We start from the raw sequence: 27,353 nt of genomic DNA, 5'->3' as shown, positions 1-27,353 counted from the left end.
ATTTGCATATCACGAATGCTCATTAAAATAGTTGCATGCAGGAATCCCTGCTTCCAATCTTGTGTCATGCCGATGTGAAATTATGTTGATTTGAAATGTGAAATTATGCTGTCTGAAGAGGCGATCCTCAGTTTGCAAGGGCCTTTAAAGTGAGTGCGCCAAAGCCTTTCTGTCATAGTGCTGCACTGTTCCTGATGTGCCCTTCACCACTCTGTTGGGGCAGACTGGCTCCTACCCTCCATTCCCATGCGAGCTGGACTTCTCGGGCAGCACCGTGCTGCTGGACTCATGGACTCTCTTGTGTCAGTAAGTTGGATCAGTACACCACCTGGGGTTGGGGAGTACCGCAGTCTCCCGCGGTCTCCTTCCCCCCGGTTCCACACAGCAATGTGTATCATTGTGCTGTGGGTCTCATACAGTCACCACAACAAAGGATTAAAGTGAACTGGGGGTGGAGTGCGAGGTGAGGCTTGAGGGGCAGCGAAATGGCCTGATGATAATAATAATAATCGTTATTCTCACAAGTAGGTTTACATTAATGAAATGAAAATCGCTTATTGTCACAAGTAGGCTTCAATGAAGTTACTGTGAAAAGCCCCTAGTCGTCACATTCTGGTGCCTGTTCGGGGAGGCTGGTACGGGAATTGAACCCGCGCTGCTGGCCTGCCATGGTCTGCTTTAAAAGCCAGCTATTTAGCCCTGTGCTAAACCAGCAAGTATCACTGCAAGCAAGTTACTGTGAAAAGCCCCTAGTCGCCACATTCCGACACCTGTACAGGTATACGGGGAGAATTCAGAATGTCCAAATTACATAACAGCATGTCTATTAGACAATGTGGACAATGTGGAAGGAAGGCTCTGCAAGGGCAAGGGAAACGGGTGGAAGTGTGAGGGCTCACGATCACAAGCAGAGGTGCAAGGAGGTGGATGAGGATGACGAACAACAGAAAGCAAAGAGGAGACCAAGGGGAGGGAAGCTGGAACATGGCTGCATGAAATGCCCACAAAACAGGGGGTCAAAGGGATGCCACATGGTTTGCTGGGTGTGGATGCACGAAGACTCCAGATGCAGCAGGTAGAGGCCAAGTGGGGCATGGGCATCTCGCAGGTCATGGGCTCAGGGGAAGAGTGGTTGGATCAAGGTACAAACTTCTTGAGGCTTCTAGCCTTTTTCTCCTGGATTCCAGGGATTCCAGACATCCTGCATAGTCTGATGAAGACAGGTGTGCTGTAGTGAGTGGTAGTGTTGGACTGGTGATTATATATGGCATCACGACCTTCAAACCCATCAGATGATGGTAGGTAGAAGAATCAGCTGTTGGCCTGCTAGGAGATTCGGAAGGGTCTCACCTGTGTATAATAAATGAGCTTCTTTTGTGAGGGCCATGAAGAGTCCAGCATGAGTTTGTTGAGTCAAACAGAAAGTAACTTTTATTTACAACGATATTTACACAGCACCAGTAGTTCACGACTGGTCCCTCGCCAGCCTGTACCATACTGGCCAGCTCTATTTAGACAGCTGAAAGGATGACATCGGCCGAGGTACGGGAGCAAGGATAGAAGTTGAAGGGGTGGAGGAGGAGCTGTCGCAGCACAGTGACCAGTTCACCTCAATAGGTGAGGAGCTGCGGAGGGTGGCGAAGGACTCAGAGCCAAGCTGGAGAACCTGACGAACAGGTCGAGGTAGCAGAATTTACCAATTGTGGGCTTGCCTGAAGGGGTGGAGGGTTCAAGGCCGACTGAGTACTTTGCGAAGATGTTGATGTGGAGATGCCGGCGTTGGACTGGGGTGAGCACAGTAAGAAGTCTTACAACACCAGGTTAAAGTCCAACAGGTTTGTTTCAAACATGAGCTTTAGGAGCGCAGCTCCTTCCTCAGGTGAATCTAACCATTCACCTGAGGAAGGGGCAGTGCTCCGAAAGCTCGTGTTTGAAACAAACCTGTTGGACATTAACCTGGTGTTGTAAGACTTCTTACTACTGTAGTAAGGAAAGATTAGCTAGTGAACGGGAATGTGCTGGGGGGAGGGGCCGCGGTCATTGGAACCTGGTCAAACAGGTTTCGATAGGCCTGGGAGATATGAAAGGTGGGGGGATGGGATCGTTACTGAGAAAGATGTTTTCAAGAGGAACTGGATGGGGGGTTTCTACGAAAGGGGGAAGGGTTCAACAATAACAAAGAGTGGGTCAGGCCTGAAGGGCAGGGCCCGGCACTGTGACAATGGTGGATGGGGGGGGGGGGGGGGGGGGGTGGTGAGAGGCATGGAGAATATGGTGTTGGAACCTAAGGTGGATAGGTCTCAGCCACGCTCACTTACCCAGTCGGGGGGGGGGGGGGGGGGGGGGGGGGGCGCGAAGGCGCTTGCTGAGCTCATGAGGGAGATGCTGAAACCCATGGAGGTTTCAGCACCCGAGGGAAGGGAAGTATTTGTTTTCATCTGGTACACAAGGTATACTCGAGGATAGACTTTTTCATGGTGGGGAAGGTGCTATTGTGGGTGGGTTTCCTCCGGGTGCTCCGGTTTCCTTCCACAGTCCAAAGATGTGCAGGTTAGGTGGATTGGCCATGGTAAATTGCCCTTAGTGACCAAAAAGGTGGGTGAGGTTCCTGGGTTACGGAGATGGGGTGGAGGTGTGGGCTTGGGTGGGGCACTCGTTCCAAGGGCTGTGCAGCCTCGATGGGCCGAATGGCCTCCTTCTGCACTGTATATTCTATATTGGCTGGGGTTAGGAGGTCGGAGTACTCAGCAATAGTGATTTTGGACCGTGCTCCGCATTGGTTGGATGTGGTTTTGGAGAAAGGGATGGCCAGAGGACGAGGTGGAAAATGGACGTGGGGTTGTTAGCGGACTAAAGCTTTTGTGATAAGATTGGGAATGTGATTGAGGAATATGTGGGGTTTAACTGCACGAGGGAGGTTTTGCAGTCGGTGATTTGGGTAACACTGAAGGCAGTGGTGGTGCGGAGGGGTGATTTCATTCAAAGCTAAGGTGGTCAAGGAGGAGAGAGGAATGTCAAAAATTGATAGAGGAGATTCTGGAGGTGGATAGGAGGTATCCGGGGGACCCAGACCCGGGCCTCTTGGCCAAGAGAAAGGCTTGCAGGCGAGGTTCGACCAGTTGTCCACAGGGAAAGCGGTGCACCAGTTGAGAAGGGTGAAGGGGATGGTCTACGAGCACGGGGAGAAGGCAGGGCATATGCTGGCCGGCCAGCTCCGGAGTGAGGCGGCAGCGAGGGAGATAGTTCAGTTGTGGGACAAGATGGGGAAGCTGGTGGTGACCCCGGGGCAGAGCAATAAAGCATTCAAGAAGTTTTATAAGGATCTATATAGGTCGGAGCCACCGGGGGAGGAGCGGGAGGTGAGGGCATCCCTGGATGGATTGGAGTATCCACGGTTGGGTGAGGAGGATAGAGCAGGCGTGTAGGGGGCGGTGGGGGAGCAGGAGGTGAAGGGGGGGGGGGGGGGGGGGGGGGGGGTGCCACGGGAGTGTCACCTATATAACCCAGGGCACCAGATTTAAAGTGGGCGGTCAGCGGCATGCACAATCGCATGGCTGCCTTGCCGACTGCGGTAATGGTGTTGCGCACCTGTCCACCCTGACCCCACACCCCATCACCTGGCCACCCCCCCACTATTCCCCCCAGCCCTGGCAGAAGCCCCCCAGCCAGTGGCACAGCTGTCAGCGAGGTATGGAGGTGCTGGATACTGTCCGCTCGCCCTCTCTCTCTCTCAGCAGCCACCATGCCAGGTTCACGTGGACCGCGCCGTCGAGAACTCGACCCATCGGAGGCAGGGAATCGAGGCTGGGCCCACTAATGATATGCAAATGGTGTTGCAGGTACACGCGTGCGACACATTGAGGCCATTTTTGGGGACGTGGAGCATCGTAATTTGGTATTATTCCGACGCCTGCTGCGATTTTGCCGTTGCCAACGTGTGTCCTTGTACACTGATGATCTGCTGTTGTATATCTGGGAACTGATTACATTGGTGGGGGGTATAATGGAGCTGCTCCAGAGATTCAGCATATTCTCAGGCTATAAATTGAATTTATGCAAGGGTGAGTATTTCTTGGTGTCGTCGCCAGGAGTAGGGGCGGGAGTGGGGGAGGTGGCTGCCATTCCGTTTGGCGGTGACCCACTTTAGGTACTTGGGGTGCAGGTAGCCCGGGATTGGGGAGGGCTTCGAAAATACAATTTTACTAGTTTGGCCGGGAGGGTGAAGGCTGATCAGTCATTGGCAGGCTTGGTGCAGACAGTTAAAATGAAGGTTTTGCCACAATTCCTGTTTTTATTCCAGTGCCGGCCGGTCTTTTTATCAAAGTCCTTCTTCAGGGGAGTGGCAAGTTGATCTCCGTGTTCATCTGAGGGGAAAGGTGGCCAGGATTAGGAGGGTTGGCGTGGTGAGAGGTGATGCGCGATCAATAACTACTGAAACGAGGATGTAGTCCGAATTGAAGGCTTTAATCAACAAGATGTTTCCCCAGCAGCTTGAGTACAGAAAGAGGCTGGCTGCTGGGAACACGGGTTCTTATACCTCGCCTCACTGGGCGGAGCATACCTTACGTTCCGACCAATGAAATGCAAACAATTGGGCCAATGAGCAGCGAGCCTTCTCCACCAATGGTAGCTCACACTCCCAGGTACCGTAGTACCTCTAGTCATACTACCACAAGAGGGCGACAGGCAGAGGGGGTTAGGTCTCCCAAACTTGCTGTACTTCTATTGGGCGGCGAATACGGAGAAGGTGTGGGGCTGGACCAAGGAGGGAGAGGCCTGGTGGGTGAAAATGGAGGCAGGCTCATGCAGGGGGTCAGGGTTCAAGATGTTGTCAATGGTGCTACTTCCGATGGCTTCAAGAAAGTACTTGGTGAGTCCGGTGGTGCTGGCCACTTTGAAGATGGGTCAGCGGTGATGCCGATTAGGGGAAATCATGGGTTCGAGCCAGGGAGGATGGATTTGGGGATGGGAAGGGAGGGGAGATTAAGGAAATTAAGGATCTGTTCCTTGGAGGAGGCGATTCGCGAGCCTAGAGGAGTTGGGAGAGATGTATGGGTTAGTGTAAGGGGAAGGGTTTAGGTACATGCAGGTTGGGGACTTCACAAGAAAGTTTTTTCCAACCTTCCAGATAGCGCCAGCCTCCTCGTTGCTGGAGGCGGGTACTGTCAGTGGGAGGGTTGGAGTGGGGGGTTGTTTCCGCAATCCATGGGAGAATCCTTTGGAGGACAGTGTCCATGGAGGGGATTATGACAAAGTGGGAGGAGGAGCTGGGGGGCAATGGAAGAGGGACTGTGGTTTGAGGTGCTGCAGAGGGTAAATACTTCGACCTTGCGTGTGAGGTTGGGGCTGATACAGCTGAAGGTAGTGTATGGGGCGCACCTCACAAAATCAAGGTTGTTCGAGGGGGTGGAGGATGTGTGTGAGCAATGTGGGAGGGACCCTGCGAACCATGTTCATATGTTTTGCTCCTGCCTGAAGCTGGAAAGGTTTTGGAGGAGGGTGTTCAGTACAATCCTGGGGATCTTGCATATGGACGTGCAGCCCGGTCCCCTAGCAGCCATTCGGGGTGCTGGACTGGCCTGAGTTGCAGGCAGGAGCTGGGGCAGATGTTTTGGCCTTCACATCGCTGATCACTCATAGGTGGGTCCTGCTGGGGTGGAGGTCAGCTTCTCTACCCTGTGCCTCGACGTAGCGGGGGGAACCTGCTGGAGTTTTTGACCCTGGAAAAGGTGAAGTTTGAGCTGAGGGGGGTGAAGGAGCAGTTCTACAATTGTTGGGGTTTGTTCATTATGCACTTTGGGGAGTTGGTTACTGTTGAGGGGGGGAAATCGGAGAGGGGGTTTCTTGGGTTTGAGTGGGATTGTTTCTTTTTATATATTGTTGGGGTTGTACTTGTTTTTCTTTTGTCTGGTGAAAATGATGAAAATATAGCGAATAAAAATATATTTTTGGAAAAATTGCGAACAACCACCTGGCCCCAGGTGCAAACTGTCAGACTGGCCAGTGTCAAGAAGGGCAATGCCCCTGCCGTTCCTAATTGTGGCATTCTTTCATGCCAATGTCCTGAAAAACCATGCTGAGGCGGGTACCAGGTCTGCGGCTCATTAGGATTCCACGGGAGCTGCCCCAGTCACTGAGTGCGGAGTGAAGACAGGCTAGTGTCCATGGACCCTGAAGACTGTTTCTTGAGACCCTGCTTGAACGTCTGCACTGCCACTCTATTGGAAGCTGGTGGTACGGGGTAATGTGAATATGCCCTATCCTGTTCATCTTCGTAAAACCAGCGAACTCCTCACTCGTGAAAGGAGTACCATTGTCAGTGTCAAGCACTTCGGGAAGACCATGCATGCAAAAAGATAAATGCATCTTCTCTGTGGTTTCACGGGGCCCTGTTCACACCATCCTCTGTACCACAAACTATTTTGAATGGGCATCAATCAGTAAGAGGAACATGGATCCCTGAAAAAGATCGGGGAAATAGGCATGTAGCTGTGCCCACAGCAGGCCTGGCCATTCCCAGTGATGCAGGGTGTGGCTGGCAGGAGCTTCTGATGCTCCTGGTAAATGGAACAGTGCTGGGCTCTCTTCTCAATGTTGGTATCAAGGCCCAGCCACCAAACATAACACCCCGCCAATCTTAGAATCGGCTCCTGCCCTGGGATGGCCACATGTGTCCCCCACAGCAGAATACCGTCTTTGACACTGAATTCGGACAGCTTGGAGGAAAATGCCCGCAACTCTCCTGGGAACAGTCTATGCCACCCACCATATAAGACCACGTGCCAACCCTTGGATAGAACCGAGTCTGTCTGGGTCCACTCACAGATGCACAATGATGTGACCATTAATGAGTCTTTAAAATTCAGAGTCGTAACCACCTCGACCATGGTCGCCAGATTGGGGGGAAACTTCCTGTAGTAATTTACAAGGCTGAAAAAGAACGAAGACCCAAAGCAACCATCAGGGCGAGTACCTTCTCCACGGCGGGGTGAAAGCCTTCGCAGTCCATCCGATAACCAAGGTAGATCATTTATTTTGCCCGAAGAACAGACTCCAACTTCCGAGAACTGCTTTAGCACAGCTTCCAAATTGTCTAAGTGCTCTTGCTCTGAAATTCCCGTAACCAAGAAATAAATAGCGACACGTGGTAATTGTCGCAAGATGTTCTCCATTATGCGTTGGAAAATAGCACAAGCAGAGGAGACTCCAAAAGGCAACCCTGTGTACTCATACAGGCCCCTGTGCGTATTAATAGTAGCATATTGTCAGGAGGCAGGGTCCAACTCCAGCTGCAAATAAGCATGACTCATGTCCAATTTTGTGAACGAAAGTCAGCCCGTGAGTTCCACGTAGAGATGCGGGGCATGGGGTATCGGTCTAGCCGGGAAGCTCTGTTTACCGTTAGTTTGTAGTCACTGCACAAGTGGACCGTGTTATCTGGCTTTATTATGGTACGACCGGTGCTGCCCAGTCGGCAAATCGGATGGGCCTAATAATATCCAGGAACTCTCGACAAGTGAGCACTGTTTCCACTTTCTCTAGCAAGGCATAAGGAACTGGGTGCGTCCGGATATACCGCGGCGTGGCTTCCGGGTCAACCTGAATGCGCGCTATGGCCCCTTTTATCTTCCCCAAACCAGGCCGAAATACATCTTCCTAGAATTCAGTCAAACCACCAGAGCCAATTTGGAGAATATGCTGCCATTGCAGTTGCAAATGGCGCAACCAATCCCGACCCAACAGGCTGGGTCCGTGGTCTCTCAACACGATGAGTGGGAGGTGTCCCAACTAATGTCCGTAAATGACAGGGGTCATCATAGTCTCAGCAATGTCTAATGGTTCCCCGTATAAGTGGCCAACCTGTGCATCAGTCAAATCAAGGGTTTGAATTCCCTGCTTGATGCAGTCAAACATCTTCTGTCTGACCTCTGAGACCGCTGTGATGATGTCCAACTCCATTTCAAGCGGGTTTCGATTCACCCATTGATGTGACCATCAATTCACTAGACACACAATTGGAAGTAAACTGTGGTTTTAATAGTCTTACAACTGAGCCTGCCTGCGACGAGAGGAACTGAGAGCAGGCTTACAACTGCAGTGCTTTATACTTCCGGTTAGTGGGAGGAGCCATGGGCGGAGCCAAGGGTGGAGCCCAGTACAAACTCGTCATCTCGCCCTATGGGCAGAGCCGCGCAACAGCTCGTATACAGAGCCCACAAGGACACAATACATGTAAGGCAATACAGTGTGAATTACGAGGTATATAATTCACCACACCCATATCGTCACCTTAATGGGGGCCACTTGGAGGGCTGCCACGCAATGCAGGTGCAGGCAGTTGTCCTCTGTCCCCTCATCCTCGGGTTCATAGAACAAAGAACAAATAAAATTACAGCACAAGAAGAGGCTCTTCGGCCCTCCAAGCCTGCACCAACCATGCTGCCTGTCTGACCTAAAACCCCCTACCCTTCCTGTCACTCTTCCCAAACTGCTCCCCTATTGAAATGTCGACCACCTGGCCGGACTCAGTCCCCAATGGGGTAAGGAGTCTGTGATGTACAAAAGGCACCCTTCCTGAACGCTGTAGCTTTCTTCCCACCTTTAAAAAAGTGATTTCAAAAGTGTTCTCCTCACTCCCACCTGCCTGCTTTTTATGATGTGAGAAGTGTGGAATATGGATCAATTGGCTTGGTAACTGTCATAATATACACATCAGTATATCATGGTGCAGACACACACTGATTGACACACAGCAAGACCAATCAACACACACAACACCGCAGCCAATCACCAGTTAGAGCACACTCACTATAAAGCCAGACTAGTTTTCCCGCTCATTCGGGATGCAGCCTCTGAGAAGGACAGAGCTCACAGTTTGCAGCACAGATCTTTACCATGTGCTGAGAGTATAGACTGGTTAGGATAGGCATAGGTCTTCAGTTTAATCTAACATAGTGTCGACCCACAGTGAAAGTATGTTCAACAGTTTCTAGTTTAATAAAATAGTGTTGTACTATTTCAAGTGTTGGTAGCCTGTATGTGTTACTGCTGAGGTAACCACAGTCTCCACAGATCCAGAGTACCCAACACATCAGTAATAAGCTCAATTTTTTATTAATTATTTAAAAATAATGGGTGGGCTTCCAATTTTAGTGACTGCTCACCCACTATACTATGGAGACCGAGTCAGCGGTGGAGCTGGACAGGAATGTGGTGGGCCTGTCACCCCTCGTATTTAACACGGTTCACCCGCCCCAACCATTCCTCCCTGAAAACACACTCACTTGGGGGAGGGTGGGGGTGTCTCCTAACATAAAATGTTGTTGGGTCTTCATTTCTCACAAATTAAAACATAATTAAAGTAGAATAAAAAAAGAAACAGTGCAGGTGTTTCTTTCCCTTCAGAAGATTTTTCAATCCAAATTATAAATCTATGGGATTAATGCAGTCCTTTCCTTTTTCCTAGGATACTGGCTGCCAAGTTACAAATTCGGCTCATCCTGGACAACGGGCCTGCATTTATCAGTGATGCTTGGTAACCTGGAGAGTATTGCAGTGCTCCTGGATCACCAGGCTAACATAAACTATCAGCCGAACGGGAAAGCACCTTTACATGTTGCCACCGATGTGAAAAACAGGGACTGCGTTAGTATGCTATTACATCATGGAGCTAAAGTAAACTCTTTTTCACTAAGTGGACACACACCGTTACATTTATGCAGAACTAAGGAGTCGATTTCTTGTGCAAAACTACTAATCTGGAATGGTGAGCTGACCGTGCAGGATATAAGATTTTTCTTGTCAAAATGTTTCTAATTTCCTTAATAACATTAAAAAGAACTATGCAAATATGCATCCAGTAAAAGCAAAAGAATACTTGAGTTTGGTGATCTCTTTCCAAAATGTATTTTGAACTTCACTTTAGGTCCCATTGTTTAAGCAGTGCTACTATTAGGCCTCAACTAGTCATACTTTTGAATCAGTCAGTGAGTGATGTATGACATTGGCCTAGAGGGGCCTGCCTATTAAGAAATCTTCCCTGTCTGCTCATTCATGAGCTGGAAGTAGGAGCTCACTAAGTGTGACACCTACATCTTCCAGTTCTATGCTTCAGGAAATCATGTACAAAAAAAAGTATCATCCATGCCAGAAATCAGAACATCAGACTTGATTGTAGCTGAAAACAGCAAATGGATACGGGACCAGACCCCAATTTATGTCGGGACAGCGGCTGAGAATCCCCAACAATTTGCAATTTGTAAAACTATAAGGAATGGAGACTTCACCCCAGGACTGATTCCACTGACAAATAGAGATCTTTTAGGTTAAATCAAACTTCATTTTCAACACAGTGTTAACCACATTGATGTCACAGCTTTATAATCCATAGTTAAACAGTTCTTAAAATAAAAGTAAACACTTTAACTGATGACCTACACCTTCACTATAAATATTCCAACCAAGCACTTCCACTGCAGGTCACATGACACAAGTTAACAAAACAGGTTTACTTGCAGGCCTCTGGGTAGAGAGAGTTCTTTTCAAGAGCAGATCCAGTACACTTTTGTCTTGCCAGACCCTTCTGCTCAACCTAAAAGCATTTGGCATAACTGCAAACTACAGACAGACCTGGCTCTTCCCAATAATCACATCATCTGTATCACACTAAGGTGTCCCATTGGCAGCATGGTAGCATTGTGGTTAGCACAATTGCTTCACAGCTCCAGGGTCCCAGGTTCTGGCTTGAGTCACTGTCACTGTGCAGAGTCTGCACATCCTCCCCATGCCTGCGTGGGTTTCCTCTGGGTGCTCCGGTTTCCTCCCACAGTCCAAAGATGTGCAGGTTAGGTGGATTGGCCATGATAAATTTCCCTTAGTGTCCAAAATTGCCCTTAGTGTTGGGTGGGGTTACTGGGTTATGGGGATAGGGTGAAGGTGTTGACCTTGGGTAGGGTGCTCTTTCCAAGAGCCGGTGCAGACTCGATGGGCCAAATGGCCTCCTTCTGCACTGTAAATTCTATGATAATTATGATAATCTATGAATGACTAAACACAACCCCTCAAGTTATCTATACATTAGGAAATCTCAGCAATCAAAACAATATCCCATTAACCATCTATACGTAAACAAGTAAATGGTTAGAATGAATAATTACTTCACTCCTACGACCTGCACAATTACAGCTTTAGCACACACATTCTGGCTACCTTAACCTAGGTTATTTAATAATATTACTGCAACAAATATATACCTTAACTCAGGCTTTTAATAACAATACTGCAGCAGATATAAAATATTATACAATAATAATTTCTACATTCATCACAGTTTATAGACCTGTAGACATAAAATACGTAAAAGGACGAATATCTTTCATAGTTTAAAATTCTGATAAAATGAAAATACGTTTTACAGTGAGTTAAGCAAGGGTAACACATTATGAAATAAATAATTAAAGTATTATAAAAGCAAAGTGAATACACTTAAACCACCAGGCCATAGATAATGAATTTAAATTCTTTGAAGAGTTGGCAGCTTTGATATAAAGGAGCGCTGGTTAGCTGCTCCCTGCTACCGCCACTTGATAACGAGTATTATTAAAGATAGATAAATAGCAGCTCTGGGTCACTGTCCATGTGGAGTTTGCACATTCTTCCCTTGTCTGCGTGGGTTTTGCCCCCACAACCCAAAGATGTTCAGGACAGGTGGATTGGCCACGTTAAATTGCCCCTTAATTGGAAAAAATGAATTGGGTATTCTAAAGTTATTTTTAAAAAGATAGATAAATATTTAGCCATAACTGGTAGAACATTCACAGCAGAAACAGAATTCAAAAAATGAGTAAAAAGAAAAAAATTGCAAATGTTGGACACCTGAAACAAAAATTAAAAATATATATATAGCAGGTCAGTTAGTTAACAGTTCAAAACCTCTGAAGCCGAGACATTAAGCTGTCATCTCACTTTCTAAATGCTGGATGATCTGCTGCGCATTTCCAGCAGTTTCTGTTTTCCTTATAGCCACTCAATCTATTTGTGAAGACCTGATTTTATCAGTTAAATGGAAAAATCTGACTGTTTTCATGAGTTATTTTGAAGAAGCATGGTTATGTCTTACACTTGATTTTTAATAGGTGCAAACCTGAATCTACAGGCTAACCATGATTATAAAGATACACCAATGCACATAGCTGCACGATTTGGTATACCTGAACTTGTGGCACTTTATGTCGACCATGGTGCAGATATTGACAGTGTTAATGTCTATTTGGAAACACCACTTATTACAGCAATATACTGGACCTTAAACATGAAAGAGCAGCAATACAGCACAGACCATCATCTGATCTGTCGAATGCTTATAGACTATGGAGCTTCTGTAAATGCTCGAGATCGGGATTACAAAACTCCACTTCATAAAGCTGCGTGGAATTGTGACCACTTGCTTCTGCAAATGTTGTTAGAATCAGGTGCTCAGGCTGGTTCAATGGATGTCAATGGCTGTGCCTCTCTGCAGTACCTTCTGAAGGTTACACCAGTGCGCCCTGCCGCAGAACTGGAGAAATGTTATCAACTGTTGCTAAACCACGGAGCTGCAAGGGTTTACCCTCCACATTTCCATAAGGTAGGAATGCAAAATAATAATTTGACAATAAACATGTCAACCATGTTATTATTGATGGTACTCCCTGCATGATTATTGAGCACCAGGAATTAGCCTTTGTGATATTTACATACAAAACACTTAACATGCATCTATGATCATCTTTTGTCTCCCATTTAATGATGTGATTACCTATTTTAAGCAGGCTAAAATTTAGCTAATAAAGGAATCTCATACAGTGTCAAGCAATCATTTCCATGTTTTTTTCAGTTGATGTTCCCTGTTTTGATTTTTCTTTATCATCAAAAAGAGAATTAGTGAAAGCTGACGACTTTTTTAAAATTGAAATTTTACAATAAACTAAAAAAAAGAAAACAACACTACTGCTGTAAAATCACCTTGTCCTTGTGCAATGCATCCTAGGTTGTGTATTGGAGCAATGGCAGAAATATCAGAGGTAATATTCGTGATCAATAAATCCTTATTGGACACATGAATAATGCTAAGAGGTTCCATAGTTGCTAATGCCATACCACGAATCAAGAAAGGGGAGAAGAATAAACCAGGAACGTACATGCCAGTCAGCCTAACATCAGTGGTGGGAAGGTTATTGGATGGCGAATCCAGCCTGTGGTGTTTGGATGAGTTTCAGATTCGGAGGTTCCTTTCAGTGGTATTACTGAGGGTCAGTTTTGAGTCCATTATTCTTTTCAACGTTTTTAAACAAACTAGATTCAGCTGTAGGGGCAGCATTATAAAGTTTGCATATGAAATAAAACTTTACAAAGTAGTAGATAGTGCTGAGAACAGTTCTAGGCTTCAAGATGAGATAGTGGGAGGAATTTAATGAAAAGATTTCTACGTTCATTTGTGGTGGGTTTTTCAGGGAGTTCCCTACGACACTGGCTGCGATTCTCTGGCCTCGTTACACTCTTGCTCAAGCAATACGAGGCCGGTGAATAGTGGGAGAGGTTAAAAACGAGAACCATGCCAGGCGCCAAACAGTTTATGGCCTGCACCTGTGGGACCTGGGCAATACCAGCAAGCCCAACATTTGTTGCCCATCCTTAATTATTCTTCAACTGAATAGCTTGCTGGGTCATTTCAGAAGGCAGCTAAGAGTCAACCATATAGATCTGGGACTGGAGACACATATAAGACACACCAGGAAACGACAGCTGATTTCCTTCCCTAAAGAGCATTAATGAACTAAATGAGTTTCCGCAACTCTCAATGATCGATTCATGATCACCATTAATAAGACAAGCTTTCAATTGCAGATTTTTAAAAAATGAATTAAAATTCCATTTACTGGTATAGTGGGTGTTGAATTTGTGTTCTCAAAGCATTATTCTCGGCCTCCAGGTTACTAGACCAGTGACATTATCAGTGCCCCACCATCTCCCTCTCATGGAGCTTTGACATGACCACTTCAGTGTTCCATTTTGTACAAATACTTTAGATATTGACACTAGATTTGAGAGTTCACAGTGATATTAAAGTCAGGCATGGTAGATGGTTACAAAAAAAATGTAAGACACCGCAGGAGGATGCAGACAGGGTGGTAAAGTGGGCAGAAGGATGTCAGATGCAATTCCATGCAGAGAAATTCATTTTGGAGAACCAAGCAAGGAAAATAAATATATCTTAAATGAAAAGCCAAAGTATAGGATCAGACAAATTTAGGTCGGAAGATACTCAGTGCACATAGAAAAGATCATAACAAAGCAAATATGATTTGGGATTTTATTTACCCGGACATTGAAAATAAAAACAAAGAAGTAATTTTGAACTTAGAGCATGCTTGGAACTATTGAATAGTTTTTGACATTCCGTGAGATTAGAGTAAGGATATTAGAGCAATGGAAATAGGAGAATCAAAGTTTTCTAAAAGGGCCTCAGAAATGAGAGATTGTGGGCGGGATTCTCTGTTGGCTGACGGCGAAATCGCAAACCACGATTGGGCGGAGAATTGGTTCTGACACCAAAGGTGAGTGCCGATTTGACGCCAAATCACAATTCTCCACCACCTGAACAGCGGCGTCACTGCGTTCCGGAATGCACGTACAGTAAATTACGCTGTTTGATGGCCATTCGCAGGCTTGACCCGCTATTCTCTGGAGCCTCTGCGACGCTCTGCATCCGATGGGCCGAGTTCCCAACGGCACAGTCCACTTGTGCTTTTAAAAATCGTGAAACCAGCATCATGGCTGATGAGGGAGAGAGAGGAGTTAGGACACAGAGAGGACCGACTGGGGGCTGCCAGGCCAGTCACTGGTCGGCTGCCTGGGACCCTGCCAGGGCCAGGGGGCCAGGATAACCCACCACAGGACTGGGGCAGTGTCCAGTCATGGACCGCCATTACTGTGGCCTGCAAGACAGCCATCTTGCTGCGCACCCCACTGACACCCACCTTGTTCCCTGGTCTGCAGAGTGAAACCGGCCATATGGGAGCCCCCAACTCTCACCCAACCCTCTGCCATATCTGCCACCCACCTGGCCGCCACCTGCTGGTGAGGCATCAGGCGGCCCACCCAGGGCAACGCCTATAGTAGCCTCTGATGGAACCATCAATTCAGCGAACACGTGTAGTTGGATCTGAACAGAGGCTTTAATACACTTACAACAGAGCCAGCCTATTCGTCGTTGAACTCCAGATGACTTGGCATGCTGGCTCTAAGGCACTTTATACATCGGTCCCAGGGGGAGGAGTCCTGAGCGGAGCCAAGGGAGGAGCCCAGTACAAACTCTCGCGTACTCCCAGAGCGACTCCCCCTGGTGGTCGGATAGTGCAACTGCACTTACAATGGTGGATAGTGAACATATATACACGGAGTTATATTGGCAACTATATACAGCATTGATCTTACAACGGGTAGATAACGAACATATATACATGGAGTGATATTGGCAACTATATATAGTGTGAATCACGTTAACCACAGCCTCTACAGGGACGCCGGGCAGGGGCCGTGGAGCGTACCGCTGTCAAGGGCAGCACCAGCCGACGTTACCCCTGGCAGCAGGGATGGACGCCAGGGCTAGACGCCCCCCATGGTGCCGGGCATGGCAGGGGTGGGGGGATGTGAGGGCGGGGGACATGCAGGGCCAGAGCCCATAGTGCCAACTGGGACCACGATGTAGCTCGTGGACCATGTTTGGCATGGGGGTACGCATCATGCTAATATGTCGGCCTTTCACCCCCTGCAGACAATGGATATTGGAATTCAACCAGCAGTGGTGGCCTTCCTGCTAGGCGCTGCAGCCCTGGGGATGCCCACTGGCTGTATGAGCTGGAGCTGCTCGAGGAGGAGAAAGCTGCAGCAGCGGAGCACGTAGCAGTGGAGTGGGCAGCAGAGGGGAAGGTGGCAGCTGCCCAGGTTGGAGTGCCGGCTATCCAACAGGCCGAGGAAGAGGAGATGCCAAGGAGGTATCGCATGAGGCTTCATGTACACTGGCAGCGCCTGTCATTCGAGGACCTGCCGGACTGGGCATGCCATCAAACACGCCGGCTGAGCAGAGAGACAATGTGACATATCTGCCAGATGATGGGACATCTGGCACCGCAAGGGGGCACCTGCTCCCGGTGGCCATCAAGTTTACACTCACCCTGAAAGTTTACGCCACGGGCGCCGAGTGGGGACATGTCTGGGATCTCACAGACCTCGGTGCAAAGGTGCATATAGGCCCTATATGCTCAGACGGAGCAATACATCCACTTCAAAGTGGACCGAGCCCACCAAGTTGCCCGGGCAGCGGGGTTAGCCACTATCGATGGAATGCCCCATGTCCATGGGGGAATTGGAGGAATGCATGACCCCCTATGAGTACCTGCAGATGGCAGGCCGCTCTACACCAACTGAAAGGGGTTCCACTCGATGAACGTGTAACTATGTGACCATCAGCTATGCATCATTCACGTCTGCGGCCGATACCCAGGCAGTGTGCACGATGCCTTCATCCTAGCACACTCGATGATTCCTGACGTGTTCAAGACGCCCCACCCAATGCTAAAGGGTTGGCTCCTGGGTGACAGGGGTTATCGGCGTTGGCCGTGGCTACTGACATCTATCCGGAGGACAGACCGATGCAGAGACCCACTACAACGACTCCCATGCAGCAACCAGGTACTTGATCGAGCTGTGCTTCGGCCTCCTGAAGATGAGGAGGAACGCCAGGTCTTGTTCAACGAGCAGGATGCGGGGGAGGGGGAGGATGGGCAGGACGGGCAGGACATGAGGTTCGGGCAGGCACGGGAGGACGCACCATGGCCGGGTGCCCTTAATACTGAGGCCACCCCTCTGCTACCCACCCCCCTGGCTGTATCTGTCAGGCTATCTAACATGTCATTTTCTGTTCCCAACCCCCTCCCCAGGAGGAGGCTGCCCTCAACTGCCGGGAACGGGATAAGACAGGAGGGTGACCGCCGGACCTGTGGCCCCTAACCATGGCAAAGCAGAGGGCCCTGGTCGTGCTCGGCAGCTCAGAGGAAAGGGAGGTGGCCGGGGTGGAGTTCGGCCTTGGGCAAAGAAGTGAGACCCTGCTGGGTTGTGGTTCCCTGCGATATGTGTGCCAATCCCCCCCCCCCCCCACACCTCCCCCTCCCTCACCCTCCCAAAACCCTCACCCCCACACCACCCTCACCCCCGCCACCCTCACCCCCACACCATCCACCCCCAACACCCTCATCACCACACCACCCTCACCCACACCACCCTCATCACCACACCACCCACACCACCCTCACCCCCACACCACCCTCACCCCCACCACCCTCACCCCCACACCATCCTCACACCCACACCATCCTCACCCCCACCACCCTCACCCCACCATCCTCAACCCCACACCACCCTCAGCTCCACACCCTCCTCACCCCCACACCCATTCACCCTCACCACTCGACAGCACCCTCACCCCCACACTACCCTCACCACCCTCACCCCCACACCACCCTCACCACCACACCCATTCGCCCTCACCATCCCTACACCACCCTCACCCCCACACCACCCTCACCTCCAAAGCCCCCTACCACCCTCACCTCCAAAGCCCCCTACCACCCTCACCACCCCCACACCACCCTCACCCCACACCACCCTCACCCCCACACCACCCTCACCTCCAAAGCCCCCTACCACCCTCACCACCCCCACACCACCCTCACCCCACACCATCCTCAACCCCACACCATCCTCACCCCCACACCACCCTCACCACCACACCCATTCACCCTCACCACCCCGACAGCACCCTCACCCCCACACCACCCTCAACCCACACCACCCTCACCACCACACCCATTCGCCCTCACCATCCCTACACCACCCTCACCCCCACACCACCCTCACCTCCAAAGCCCCCTACCACCCTCACCACCCCCACACCACCCTCACCCCACACCATCCTCAACCCCACACCATCCTCACCCCACACCACCCTCACCCCCACACCACCCTCACCTCCAAAGCCCCCTACCACCCTCACCACCCCCACACCACCCTCACCCCGCACCATCATCAACCCCACACCACCCTCACTCGACACCACCCTCACCCCCACACCACCCTCACTCGACATTCCCCCCCCCCCCCCCCCCCCCCCCCCCGGCCTGCAACTCCATGTTACATACCTGCCGCACTACGGTTTGGGGCCCTGGGTTGGCAGTAACAGCTGGTCTGGTCCATAGGATGGAGGATGATGACAACTGGCTCTGTGATGAGCTCTGGTGCTCCGTATTGTTTGGCAATGTCTGACTCCTGCCCACGGTAACACTTCCCACATGGGTGATCTCTGCATGTGAGCTGACCATTCCATCACACGGTCCCATCGGGTGATAGTGGTAGGGGTGGTCGGTTGGGCGGAGGGGGGTTGCAGGGCCACCCACATCATCCACCCATTCCCTCCACGCACCCCCTCTCTGGCCAGTCCAGACCATCTCACCCCTCACATCCATCTGACAGAGCACAGAGGCAGGTTGTAACAGTGGGGACAGGTGTTTAATGTGAGCAAATATTTAGAGATTTGTGCCCTAGCCCCTATAACTAAACTGTGCCGTGCACCCGTGACAACTTAACTGGTGTCTAACTTTCTGGCCTTACGGTCCCTAACGCTAGGTCTAGGTGGATACCCAGCTGTGTGGTGCGCACCTGTGTCCCAAGAGCTTTTTCACTAAAATGCCCAACCGAGGTGAGTGTCTCTGGGATGGTGGAGGGTGCTGGAGACAGCTGTGATGGGAAGTCAGTGTCATCCTCCGACTCGAGCTCCGGGGTCTCCTAAGTCTCGGGCAGAGGGGCTGCCATCCGAGCTGCTCTCGTCACTGCTCGGCTCACGGGGGGTGGGGGTGGGGGGGTGGGGGGGGTGGGGGGGGGGGGGGGTGGGGGGGGGGGGGGCTCGGCTGTGGCACTGGCTGGGGGCGGCCCCTTCCCAGCAGCTCCTGCAGGACACAAGACAAGATGCATGATTAGACCACAGGACGAGGGGTAATGGGTGTGGGTGGGGGGGTGGTGAGGGTGGGAGTGGTGTAGGGTAAGGGGATGGTGTAGAGTGAGAGTTGTATGGAGGTGGTGTGGGGGTGAGGATGGTGGGGGCTGAGGGATTGAGGGTGGGGGTAAGGGTGGTGTGGGGGTGAGGGTGTTGGGAGGGTGAGGGAGATGATGTTGGGGGGTTGGCATACATGTCATGGGGAACCGCAACTAAGCGGGATCTCACTTCCTCACCCATGGCCAAACTCCACCCCGGAGACCTCCCTTTCCTCCGGGCTGCCGAGCATATCCAGGGCCCTCTGCTCTGCTATGGTTAGGGGCCGCAGGTCCGGAGGTCACACCTCCTGTCTTCTCCCGTTCCGGGCAGTTGAGGGCGGCCTTCTTCTATGGAGAATAAATAGAAAATGACAGTGTTAGACAGTCTGACGTGTGCAGCCCAGGCGGTGGGTAACTGGTGGCCTCAGTGGCCAGGGCACCCGGCCATGGTGGCCGGTATGAATGCTGGCATATGGTGCAGGATGGGGGTTTGGACACCCTCCAGGTTAGGGGGGTAGCATTACGTGTGTGTGGGATGGGAGTTGGTGTCAGGGACATTGTGCTGCCTACTCACCCTGGTCGCCCTGAGGAGGTCGTGCAGTTTTTTTCGGCACTGCCAGCCAATGTTGCCCACTGCGCTGACTGCCTCTGCCAATGCACCCAGGCACGACAAATTGCGGCTGACAGCCCCCTTCCCGGTCCGGGGTACAGAGTCATCCGCCTCTCCTCCACGGCGTCCAGGAGGGTCTCAAGCTCTGCTTTACTGAAATGTGGGGCCCAGCGTCTTGCTGCCATCTTGTTGGCAGGGATGGTGTGTGTGGGGAGTGAAGTGTGTATATGCAGCCCCTGAGTGTCAACCGCAAATCCAGCGAATTTGTCACCGTTTCCCATTGGAATTGGTTATGTTCTACGTGGGGCTGGCGCTAGCCCCTCAACAGTATCGGAATCGGTCCAGCTGCGGCACCGGCTTTGCTACCATGGATCTCCAGGAGCTCTGTGTCGGTGTCAACACTTAGTGTGAGAAACAGAGAAACCGTCCCGTATCTGTGAAAAAAGGATTGAAAAAGTGAGGCTTTTATCACTGGACTAGGGAAGAGGGAATTGAATTGCACTTTGCAAAATTATGAAACATTTTGAGAGGGCAAACAGCAAAGTATTCCATTTGGTGATCTTTTTACTAACATAGTTGTGGGATTTTCACCAGAGAAAAGCAGTAAATTTGAATATTTTTTTCACATGTGCATTTATTAGAACATACATTGCTCTACTTGGCTTGTCTGCACTGAAACAGGCTTGGTCACGCATCAAATAGACTACAGAGTTCACTTTGTGCCTTGACACTGGTATCACCCTCACATGTTATGATTCTGTTAACATGTAAGTAAGCAATCTGAACAACCAGATATTAATCAACAGAACTACACCACAAGATTTCACCTTTTTAAACAATACGCAAACTTTATTGTATATCAAGAAGGATGAAACAAAATGAGCACTATTAGTTTAACATAAGTGTTATCAACTCAGTTCTCCTTCCTATATCCACCCACGAGTTCCCTTACCTTACAAAATCTCTAAGATTCCTTTACTTTTCCTCAAATCAAAGGGTATATCACGGCTCTCTGGAATTCACCCTGATTTGTCTTCAATGCTCCAGCTATTCACCAAGGTACAAGATTTCATGGGTATTCTTCCATTAGCTTTTGACTAAGCAATACACACATTCCTTGACTTTAAGTTCCACAACTCCAACATGGGTCTTCTTGTGATGTCAATGGTTTGAGTGATCTGTGTTTGATTATTATTGCTGGCCAATAATACAGTTATTTCTCCCAAGTGAGGGGTGCAAGTTCCATCTTATGTCAATAAATGCTCATTGGAGAGTAATATGGCAGTGGGGCTGAAGGGGTTAGTGGGGATGTGTTCTCTGCAGATTCTTCAGATGTCAGGGATGAGCTCCTGCCATCCTAAATCTTTAGACCACTTGCTTTTTCTGCCCGTTTGGATCATTTCTCCCCTTGTCTGGAAAAGACTGGAGAATATTTAAATATTCTCAGCCTTTCAAAAGGCGAGAAATAAATGCACACCTGTGCAGCTATGTTCATTCAAATGTTTGAAACCTCTTAATTAATTTGCAGAGGTCCTCAGGACATTCTGCCCACACTTCTAATTGTGTACCCTGAGTCTGGGCCAAGATGTACAAGGAGCATATTTGCATACTTTCAAATAATGGATCGAACCAACTCAAATGATGTCAAGTCACCATGCTATTTGTGGGCCTTTGTGCCATTCTGATCCTGCCGAAGTATTGGGGGGGGGGGGGGGGGGGGTGACGTATGTTCCCTAATTTAAAAAGGAATGTACATGCCAGTATCACTATTGCTAAATTTTGAATTTGCTCTGCTTGCAGGTAGAGAGATCGGGTGGGGAAGGGCACTGGCTATCAACTTACCACATTGCCAGCTTCATTTGGTTGGAAATTATACTTGTAGCTATATAGCAACGGTGAGAGTTGGCTGAATGTTCTGGAGGCCCATAAAAGAACAAAGCTTAGCTTATGTCGCTCCCTTCAAAATGTGTCACACAAATTGTCAAATCTTAGAGGGTTCTATCCTTATCCCAGATCTTGTGGGCTGCATTTTAGACTGGGCAGTATGTCATTTCTCACTTTAGGAAGGAGTCTGTAGATGGGAGCTAAACATCAAAGAGATCTTTGGGGCAGCACGGTAGCATGGTGGTTAGCATAAATGCTTCACAGCTCCAGGGTCCCAGGTTCGATTCCCGGCTGGGTCACTGTCTGTGCGGAGTCTACACGTCCTCCCCGTGTGTGCGTGGGTTTCCTCCGGGTGCTCCGGTTTCCTCCCACAGTCCAAAGATGTGCGGGTTAGGTGGATTGGCCATGCTAAATTGCCCGTAGTGTCCTAAAAGTAAGGTGGGGTGGGGGTGGGTGGGGGGTGTGGGGGGGGGGGGGGGGGGTGGGGGGGGGGGGTGGGGGGGGTGGGGGGTGGGGGGGGGGTGGGGGGGGGTGGGGGGGGGGTGGGGGGGGGGTGGGGGGGGGGTGGGGGGGTGTGGGGGGGGGTGGGGGGGGGTGGGGGGGGGTGTGGGGGGGGGGGGTGGGGGGTGTGGGGGGAGGGTTGTTGGGTGGATACGTGGGTTTGAGTAGGGTGATCATGGCTCGGCACAACATTGAGGGCCAAAGGGCCTGTTCTGTGCTGTACTGTTCTATGTTCTATCTTTTGGCCTGGCAACCCTCTTACCTGACAGTGATTGTCACTGGCTCTGGAGTGGGGGTTCTAAAGCCACAAGTTGGTGCGTCCTGAGTCTAACCTATTTCCCAGACTCTCTACCACAGTCCTAGCAGGAATGCATTGGAGGGCCTATGGAAATTTGAGATCCAGATCTTCAAATTGTGAGAACAATAAATGACACCTCGGAAAGCTTTGCATATTCATTCAATAAATCATGTGAGTCAGATTCATTCCTCATGAAACCAAACAAAAACAATGAGTAAAATGTACTTTTTGTGTATGTTCAGGTACTACAATCATGCTGCACCTGTCCAAAGGCAGTTGAAGTCATGGTCAATTCATATGAATCCATTCAATCCACCTCAAAATGGAGACAAGTTATACCTGATCATATTTTAGAGGTAATTCTATTTTACTTTTGTTTCCTTCTTTTGAGAGGTCAATTATCTAACAGAGCAAAAAAAAATTCAAATTGAATAGTTTCCGCAAGTGAATCAACATCAAATTAAACTTGATTAAATGGAGCAATGCAATTGGATCAAAATTAATCAGCTGCTGTTGATTTTTGCTATGTTCCTATTATTTTGGAATTTGAGCCCTGAAAATTTTTCGAGTGAACAAGTTCATGTTAGATGCCAATTTTATGTCCTATTGAAGTTAATGAATGAAATCCTACATTTGGGAGACTAAGGGTGTGATTTAACTAAATGGGAACAAAGTCCCACAGCGAGCATATTTCGCCGCATGTTTCCCGTCATTTGCAACGTGGAAAAACACATCGCTATCGAACAGCACTCGAGTTAGATACGGAGCCTCAGTGTGGAATGCAGGCTTGAGGCTGCACACAGCCCCGTCTTCTGGACTGAGGAGCTCCGATCGCCAGAACTCCTCAGTGTAGCGAGAGAGCAAGACGCCATTTTTAAATGGCACCCCAATCTCTGGAACCCCTGACGTGACCCTCCCCCATCCCCAGCACATTATGAGGGGGTTCCCAGCCCCCTCACAACCCTCCCAACACCTATGCAGGGCACCCCCAGCCTGTCAGCTTGGCACCGCCAACCTGGTACTTGGCAGTGACACCTTGCCAGTGCTGGTGCACTGATGGCACTGCCAGGGTGCCACCCTGCCCAAAGGACATGCACTTGGGAGACCCCCACGAGTGCTATTCTGTCTGGTACCCATTTATGGAGAGCAGTACTAAATGGTGCTCACATGAAGTCACCAAGGCAAAGGACATCAATCCCAATGCCTTGGTACCTTGGGAACCTGCATGTTACAGTGAGGCTAGCTGTCTCGCTCTAATATGCAAATTTGCCAAAAAGTGATCCCGCTCACAATGGGTGGGATTTACATCGCAATATCTCACGAGATCTGAAGCGATCTCATGAGGCATTGCGGGCTGGGTAGATCCCAGGAACAGGATCTCTCGGCTGCTAATGGGCACATTGTGCCACAGCGCGCAGTTTTTCGGATGCAGCGTAGCTGTTCGATCACACTCTAAGTTTTGAAGTTATGGCGCTGGACTGAATTGCATGCAGATCATGGTCCTTGGAGGCACTATTCCTGGAGCAATTCAGGACATCCTAACGGACCAGCATTCTGATGATGTGAATTCCGAGCAATTCCAGGCCCAGCGACCATTCTAACTATAGGGCCAGAGTTAGCGCCAAGGAGCCTGGTAGCTGGAGCTGTTTATAAGCGGCCCACTTACCACGCACTCACTGCAGCCACCAAGGTGGCTCAGAGTAGACTTGCCCTACGAGATCGGGAGTCCGAGGTGGACCCACAGATCCATGCCAGTGAGGAACAGGGACACCACCTTCCCCAGGGTGGGCTTCAGACTCCACTCCTGCCCTCCTGAACGCTTCCTGGGAGGTGGTGGCTGAGGCAGTCAGCACTGTCAGCCTCACCAGGAGGAGAAAGCTGGTAATCCGGAGGAGTGGGGGTCACTGGTGAGTCCTCTGTCCTGAGAGGGGAAGAGAACAGGAAGTGTTCCAAAGGCTGCGGTGCAGATGTCCTCAGGTTCGAATGAACTCAGCTGATCCCCTGCTTCCTCTGCAATGGGGTAGCGCTTCTGAGGAGTGCCAACACCTGGTGGGCCTCTGATTGAGCTTGGCCCCTGGTGATACAGCTGGGGGATGAGAGTATTTAGAGGGGTGGCCTGGTGGGCTCCTAGATGACCAGAGGCCTTCTGAGCATTTAAAGGACACAGGCAGCATCAGCTCTGTGAAAAGCCAGGAGGCTGTAAGGAGCCCCAAAGGGGTGTGTTTAAAAGATAGACTGCAGCAATGGAGGTCTGAGCCAGATCACCCCCATCCCGAGGGGGACACCTCAACTCCACAGACCAAGTTACTACCCACTACTGCCCCCCCGGCCTGGGCAGCCATTTCCCAGTAAGTCTGATGGCTTGGTTGTCATAATGGCTTTTTTTTTAGCCTCCTGTTCCCCTCCACAGCCATGGTGCTCAGTTCACATTTGCCAATATATATATTTTTTAAATTTAGAATGCCCAATTCATTTTTCCAATTAAGGGGCAATTGTCTGTGAGGAGTCTGCACATTCTCCTTTATCTGCGTGGGTTTCCTCTTGGTGCTTCTCTTTCCTTCCACAAAGACCCGAAAGACATGCTCATTTGGTGTGTTCTTTATGCTGTATTGTTCTTTGTTCTTTAGGGTTTTGGCCAAGGTTGGTATCATGACCAGTACAGGCCTGGAGGACCGAAGGGCCTGTTCCTCTGCTGGATTGTTCTTTGTTCTTTGAATTTGAAATTCTGAATTCTCCCTTAGTGTACCCAAACAGCGGCAACTAGGGGCTTTTCACAGTAACTTCATTGCAGTGTTAATGTAAGCCTATTTGCGACACTATTAAAGATTATGATTAAAGATTATTATTGCCATGTTCTTGGCCACTCACTTAACCTGTCTACATCCCCTTCAAGTCCCCTTGCATCCTCCTCACAGCTCACATGCCCACCTAGAAAGTGAAGTGGTCAAAAAAGAAGGCTCCAAATAAAATGAAATGAACAAAGGAAATTTGAAGCTAAAATTACACTAAGCGCAACACCCGCCCCCCACACTCCCCTGAGTAATCCTGTCACATCCTCCGTCACCCTGCCGTGCCCCGCCTCCAGTTTAGGAACCTCTGGTTTAGAAAGCCAATGTGTGACCTATAATATTTTCTTGACTTTGCAGCAACACTGGACATTTTATAAATCTCTATTTGATGTGTGTGGAGGATCTGCCCGCTCTCTGATGCACCTGACCAGATGTACTATTCGAGCTGTGTTACGGAAAAGGTGTCATAAAGCAGTACCAAAACTTAATCTCCCGCCTCGACTTAAAAAATATCTTCTACTGGAACCAGAAGGTGTGTGCTACTGAATTGATAAATGAATTTTGTACAGACGATATGATTGTGTTCTCCTGCATTATATCAACCATTGCACAAAGTTAATGGCCTGGATTTTGTGCTCAGTGATGAAGGAAGGAACAGCATTCTCCGGTCATTATGCTTACAACTACCATGGATTTATTGTGGGCTTTTGAGCAGCAATTTACAGTTACTAGAGATTATTTTCAGCAAGGTAGCCTCTTCAGGGGAGCAGTAGCACATGTCAGCGGGGGGGTGGGGGGGGGGGGGGGGGGGAGTGTTTTCATGTAACTGCAGCTTGGAAGAGGACCTTATTTTCTGGGTGTTTAGTGACAGGCATGTTTTCTTAAATGCTCTAGAGTAGGGAGTCGAGAATTATCTGGAGCTTAGTCTCTGATTGAGCACTCACACAAGTGTTATCTGCATACTGAGGTTGGAGTGGTTTTTGGATTGAAGGTTGTGTAGGTTGACCAGTTTCACGTCTGATCTGTAGATGATCTTGATGCTTGGAGGTGAGGTGCAGTATTGCAGTTTGGAAAATGAAGAGAGTTGGTGCACTGAAACAGCATTGTTCGACTCCAATTTTCACTGAGGTAGAGTTTAAGGTGGTGCTGTTGTGAGGAACGCAAGATTAAGGTCATGGTTTACGGAGTAGCAGTGATCCCTTTTATATGCTCTGGAGGCTTGGATAACGTACAGCAGACATCGTGAAGCACTGGGCAATTACCAGCAGCGGTGCCCCTGCAAGACCTTCCAAATTCAGTGGCATGGCGACTTAATACAGGTTTATAAGATGATGAGGGGGATAGATAGAGTGGACATTCAGAGATTATTTCCTCGGGTGGATGTAGCTGTTACAAGGGGGCATAACTATAAGGTTCAGGGTGGGACATATGGGAGGGATGTCCAAGGTAGGTTCTTTACTCAGAGAGTGGTTGGGGTGTGGAAGGGCTGCCTGCTGCGATAGTGGATTCGGGCACTTTAGGAACTTTCAAGCACATGGAGCACATCACATTGACAGGGAGTGGGATAGCTTGATCTTGGTTTCGGACAAAGCTCGGCACAACATCGAGGGCCGAAGGGCCTGTTCTGTGCTGTACTGTAATATGTACATCTCTTAAGACACACGGTTAAATGAATCATCACAGGCGCATGCAGAGTCCAAACTACAAAAATCATGTCCAGAAAGAAAAATAAAGTGAGGGGTAAAAGAGAAAGGCTTGTATTTATACAGAGCTCTTCTTGGCCACTTGACATCTCAAAGTGCTTTACAGCCGATGAAGTATTTTTCAACTATAGTCTCCCTGGTAATGTAGGAACATGGCAGTCAATATGCGCTCAGCAAATTTCAACAAACAGCAACACGATAATTAACAGATCATCTTTTTTAATTGAGGGGTGAATATTGGCCAGGACACCAAGCATACTTCCACAGCACTCCTTTGAAATACTGTCTTGAGTTCTTTCCCACCCACTCAAGTATGCACATGGGGCCTAAGTTTAACATCTCATCCGAAACGTTCTACCTTAGCACTGCCTTCAAGTGTCAGCTTGATTGTTGTGCTCAAGCCCTGGAGTGGGACTTGAACCCGGAGCCTTGTGACTCAGAGG

The 27,353-nt window shown here is 49.5% G+C and overlaps 1 protein-coding gene across 1 annotated transcript in view; it reads left to right on the top strand.

Annotated features, from left to right (window-relative positions):
• The window catches only part of asb4 (ankyrin repeat and SOCS box containing 4), a 36,570-nt gene extending 10,596 nt beyond the window's left edge, over nucleotides 1-25,974 (top strand). Inside the window, exons 3-6 of the mRNA XM_038796414.1 lie at nucleotides 9,467-9,766; nucleotides 12,135-12,625; nucleotides 22,661-22,774; nucleotides 25,565-25,974. Of these exons, the coding sequence (XP_038652342.1) occupies nucleotides 9,467-9,766; nucleotides 12,135-12,625; nucleotides 22,661-22,774; nucleotides 25,565-25,753 (1,094 nt within the window). The 3' untranslated portion in view covers nucleotides 25,754-25,974. The remainder of the gene's footprint in view (nucleotides 1-9,466; nucleotides 9,767-12,134; nucleotides 12,626-22,660; nucleotides 22,775-25,564) is intronic.
• Nucleotides 25,975-27,353: the final 1,379 nt, after the last annotated feature.

Source organism: Scyliorhinus canicula, chromosome 5, assembly GCF_902713615.1.
Source record: "Scyliorhinus canicula chromosome 5, sScyCan1.1, whole genome shotgun sequence".
In the NCBI taxonomy this organism is placed as follows: Eukaryota; Metazoa; Chordata; class Chondrichthyes; order Carcharhiniformes; family Scyliorhinidae; genus Scyliorhinus; species Scyliorhinus canicula.
This window is presented reverse-complemented; position numbering and strand designations above follow the sequence as displayed.